Below are 5,188 nucleotides of genomic sequence, written 5' to 3' on the forward strand. Positions count from 1 at the left end.
GACGGAGGAGCGAGCTCGGACATCATGTCTATATTACCGTCCTTCGGGTTTACGCAGGAGCAAGTGGCGTGCGTTTGCGAGGTGTTGCAGCAGGGAGGGAACCTAGAGAGGCTCGGCCGCTTCCTGTGGTCTCTACCCGCCTGTGACCACCTCCACAAGAACGAAAGCGTCCTCAAAGCTAAAGCGGTGGTGGCCTTTCATCGGGGGAATTTCAGGGAGCTCTACAAGATTCTGGAAAGCCACCAGTTTTCTCCGCACAACCACCCGAAGCTGCAGCAGCTCTGGCTGAAGGCGCACTACGTGGAGGCGGAGAAGCTGCGCGGCCGGCCGCTCGGAGCTGTAGGGAAGTACCGGGTGCGGAGGAAATTCCCGCTGCCCCGCACGATATGGGACGGCGAGGAGACCAGCTACTGCTTTAAGGAGAAATCCAGGGGCGTCCTGAGAGAGTGGTACACACACAACCCTTACCCGTCCCCGCGGGAAAAGAGAGAGCTGGCCGAGGCCACAGGACTGACCACCACGCAGGTCAGCAACTGGTTCAAAAACAGACGGCAGAGAGACAGAGCCGCAGAGGCTAAAGAGAGGTACGTTTCACTCACGCAGCCACGGTGCTGCTTGATATTTTTAAAGACATTTACATTATTATTATAATTTTTTGCACGTTTCCAGAGCAAATAAAGGTTTGACATAAAAGGCCTAGCCTAAGTCAAAAATGTGGATACAAGCAACTAAAGTCCAGAAACACAGGAGGCACAGAGCTCCAACGAGTACCACTGACATGAATTGGCAAAGCAGAGAAATACATAGAATAGCATTTCTGACAGGAATCGTTTTATTTCAGATTAGTTTGAAATTATTTATTCGTTCTGGATATGTTTAGTCCCCCAAATCAGTCACGTCCTGATGATGGGTAAACAGAGGCCTGTTGTTGACAAATGATGGACTTTCTTCTACAAAAGCAGTCCCATTTGACTTGTACTACCCTGAATTACAACCTAAACTACAAAACATCCCGCTTCAGAAATGGAGAGAATGTTGTTATTTGTTGTTATTTAATAACATGGGAAAATACAAAAGCAACATGGTCACATTTTTTGAGAACTACTTTTGAGATATGTGTTAAAAGTTAAATTGGGTCACAATATAAAATAACGCACATGACACTTCTTAGAACATCCTTATCTGAAGATATCATTACGCTAAACATAAAGAGAAATAAAACATTGTATATAGAAGGCAATTAACTAAACATCTCTGATTAGTTATTCTTCCAGGCAGGCCCAGCCTCCTATATTTTTACTGCAAAATAATTACGGCTGCCTTTCATATTGCTCTAAAATGTCACCTCCAGGCCTTACACACGGTTTTAATGCCATGTTCCAAAATGTGCGGATTCTCTCTCATGTTCCCCTCGCTGTCATTTCCAGAGAAAACACTGAAAACAACAACGCAGGCGGCAACAAACAGAACCAGCTGTCCCCGCTGGACGGAGGAAAGTCTCTCATGTCCAGCTCGGAGGACGAGTTTTCGCCACCTCAGAGCCCCGACCAGAACTCAGCGCTTTTGCTTCAGGGCAACATGGGCCACCCCGGGGCCTCCGCTTACTCGATGTCCGGCCTGGGGGCCCCACAGCCGGTGCACAGCATGCACGGACACCCGCACCAACTGCAGGACTCCTTGTTGGGACCTCTAACCTCCAGCCTTGTGGATTTGGGCTCTTAAAGAGGCTGCCAGATTATAATATTTTACACAAACAAAAAACAGAAAAAAGAAGACTGATAAGTGTATCAGATTGAGTACATGTATGAAATAACACTATAGTAGCCTACCTTATAACATAGACTGACTTGTCTGTCGTTAAATTTGGTTAGAACAAAATTCCTTTATGCGCTTAACCTGTAGCTATATCCCCCCTGACAGGAGCTTTTCTGATCTCCTGCACATGAAAACACACAAACAGGATCTGTCTGACTCTTAACTCAACGAAACACTTAACTGGACTGCCCATTTGCTTAATTTATGATATTTTGTTGAGATAAAAGAATTATAGCAACCTCCTGCGATGGAAACTAAGAGGTAACGTTTTCATTAGCGTCATGGTAATTAGTTTCCAATAAAACAAAAGTAATAAATTTGTCTCTGTGTTATTTGTGTATTTAGAGGAAAAATAGACCATAGACTTTAATGTATAGGCTATCATAGATTCTGGCCCTCAAACCTGTGCAAACCAAATGTATCGGGACAATAGCCTAATCATTGACAATTTACCCGTAATTCATCACAAGTAATCACAAGTAATTTATTTTCCTATTAAAAGTTTTGAGGTGTTGATAAGCTATTTAATGGTTTTTTTTGTCTGCTCCTTAGAATGAGTGTATCTTTTTTTAAAACGTTTTTAAAAAATGCCAAGCAAGCAAATGAAATCTAGGCAACGTTGGTGGGATATCAAAACAATATTAGAGTAATTATGTGACACAGATTAAAGCCTGCTCTACGGGTTCTTTGGATTTTTAACAATAAATATGGTATTTCAAAACCTATAATTCAAACACGGAGTCATGAAGGGGAAATTTAATTATACAAATGTGAGTCAACATCAGCAGCTGTCTGTCAGGAGGTTGTTGTGTACACATGAAGCAGTTCTTCTTCATTTGAATGTGGTGTCTTTCCCCTAATACATGTTTGGCTGAAGGAGAAAGGGTGTTTTTTCTTTTTTCGTCATTTTTCTTTAGCCCGGTTGCTGCGGATCATTGGCTTTTTGTTGCCGTGTTTTCTTTGCTCTCTCCGAGAGTTTGTGCAGTCGGTTCCGGGCCATGGGAAAGAGCCACCACTCAACCTCTACTAGCTCTGGATATTCTGACATAAAACAAATATGGCAAACATCCCATATAGGGAAAAATGTTTAAAGTCCACTGCTTTTAAGGATGCCCTATAAATAAATAAAATTATATGGGCTTTACACACATATAATTGCTAAAATACAATCAGACTACATTATAATAATTTCCACACTAAACATCAACAATGTAATAATAACAATAATAATAATGTTAAAAATAATAATAAATAGATTATTTGCAGGACAGAATATGAGAATATGGTGGCCTGAGAGCAGGAATCTGGTGAGGACAGCTCTCTTGTCCCCCACCCCCTACACTTTCTTTGGACTCATGTCAGGGTAAATTGTTTTGAGCAGAGAGCACAGAGGATTTCCTGAGCATAATCTGAAACAGTCGCTGCTAGCATTACTGCTTGATTGCGAAGATTGCAGGGCTGCAGGGCTGCAGTGCCCGGCTTCAGTGGAGGGACCTTGAAGTATTCTGCATCCCAGAGGCCTCTCTCTCTCTCTCTCTCTCTCTCTCTCTCTCTCTCTCTCTCTCTCTCTCTCTCTCTCTCTAGCTCTCTGAAGCCCCCAGGTCCACTAAAACACCAGGGCTGTGCTCCCCATCTATCACCTACAGCTTTCCATATGGTTGTGTTTGAGTGATGTGTCTGTCTGGTTGTCCTCAGCAGACCTTCCATCAGCAGGCTTTTGGTCAGTGTTTCTTCTTCATTTCTAATATGTTATGTGAGAGTCAGTGGTGGAAGAAAGTACTCAGATTGTTTACTTAAGTAAAAGTTGAAAAGCCACATTTTATAGCCTACTCAATGTCTTGCAAAAGTCCTGCATTCATAATTTTACCTTAAAATGTACAGAAGTATTACCAGCAAAGTGTACTTAAAATATCAGAAAATACTCGTTGTGCAGAAAAGCACATTTCAGGCTTTTATTATTATTTGAACTATTTAGTTGTTACATTTACAACATATTAAATTAGGTATCAAATGTTTTGTGTGAAAAAATGTAATCTAATGAGTGTCAGATAAATGTAGTGCTGGAAAAAGTCGATTTTCCCACAATTTGTATTGTTTACACTAAAAAAGCAAAAGTCAAGTAATGTTAGGAAAATTCAGGATCATTTTATATTATATTATATATAATACTATATATTACATTAATAATATCAAGCATTTATATGCTGGTTTGCTTCATCTGGAATGTGTGGTTTTATCAGATTTGATTGACAGCAGCCTGCAAGCCTGATTCAGATGTTGCTAAATCCTTATTGGTGCAATGAAAGGTATGACCTCACCTATTTCTAGGTTAGCCCTGCCACTTCAAACCAGCAAGAAGAGCAGAGATACATATTATAGAGAGACATATTTGTCATGTGTAAAAATAAAATAAAATAACAAATAGTGTGTTTATGAAGGACCTTGTCACCCATAGAAAGAAGCTGGTTGAGAAAATGTGTTTTCTGAGCCTTCAAGTTTGTTTATTACATAAATCAAGTTTATTACATCCAGCAGTTTAACTTCAAGACGAAAATATGATGAGTTTTATTTCAAAATGCCATCAACAATGTGACATATGTGTTCTTATAAAATGATGTCTGGCAGAAAACAAATATTTTTTTTTTAGATAATTATTGATATTTCACTTTTCCAAGTCATTTATAAAGCAGTCACAATGTAGATTACATTGAAACATCAAATTAAACGCATTAAGCAATATATATATATATATATATATATATATATATATATATATATATATATATATATATATATATATATATATACAGAATAAAAGAGCACCCCCGAAGTACAGTTTGCAAATGAGGAACACTTATCGTTTTTAACGGTGTCAAATGCCTTCTTAAAATCTAAAAACACAGCTCAGACGACACCGCCTTTATTAAGTTGACTTTTGATATGTTCCACAAAAAAACAATTTGCCTGTTGTTTCTGTCAAGTGATGCTTTCGGAAGCCAAACTGCATTGGGTGCAAAGTAAATTGACCTACATTTAGATGAGAGACTAGCTGATCACAAACAGCCTTTTCTTTTCTGACTTGGACCCTTTCAAACAGTCAAGTGGTTTCATTACGGTATATTCTGAGACATTTTCAATTGTGAAAACAGGGGAGTCATTATTTGCCGATTCAAGTACTCTTGGTCTTAGACCAAAAGTCTTGGCCAGACACTGTACTGAATCTACAAAGAATGAATTAATCATAGCTATTTTTCTTTTATCTTCTATCACTTTTGATTGTTCATTTATTACCCAATTTTGAACTGATTTACGCTCCTTCTTTGTAATGTTATTAATATTTTCCCAAATTAATTTACTATTTCCCTTAGAGTCA

The 5,188-nt window shown here is 39.2% G+C and overlaps 1 protein-coding gene across 1 annotated transcript; it reads left to right on the forward strand.

Annotated features, from left to right (window-relative positions):
- The first annotated feature begins 24 nt into the window (after window positions 1–24).
- LOC123979114 (homeobox protein six1b) lies at window positions 25–1,807 on the forward strand. Its single transcript, XM_046062877.1, has 2 exons — window positions 25–584; window positions 1,428–1,807. The coding sequence occupies exons 1-2, from the start codon at window positions 25–27 to the stop codon at window positions 1,720–1,722; spliced, it is 855 nt and encodes a 284-aa protein (XP_045918833.1). The 3' UTR covers window positions 1,723–1,807.
- Window positions 1,808–5,188: the final 3,381 nt, after the last annotated feature.

Source organism: Micropterus dolomieu, linkage group LG11 (assembly GCF_021292245.1).
Source record: "Micropterus dolomieu isolate WLL.071019.BEF.003 ecotype Adirondacks linkage group LG11, ASM2129224v1, whole genome shotgun sequence".
Taxonomy (NCBI): domain Eukaryota; kingdom Metazoa; phylum Chordata; class Actinopteri; order Centrarchiformes; family Centrarchidae; genus Micropterus; species Micropterus dolomieu.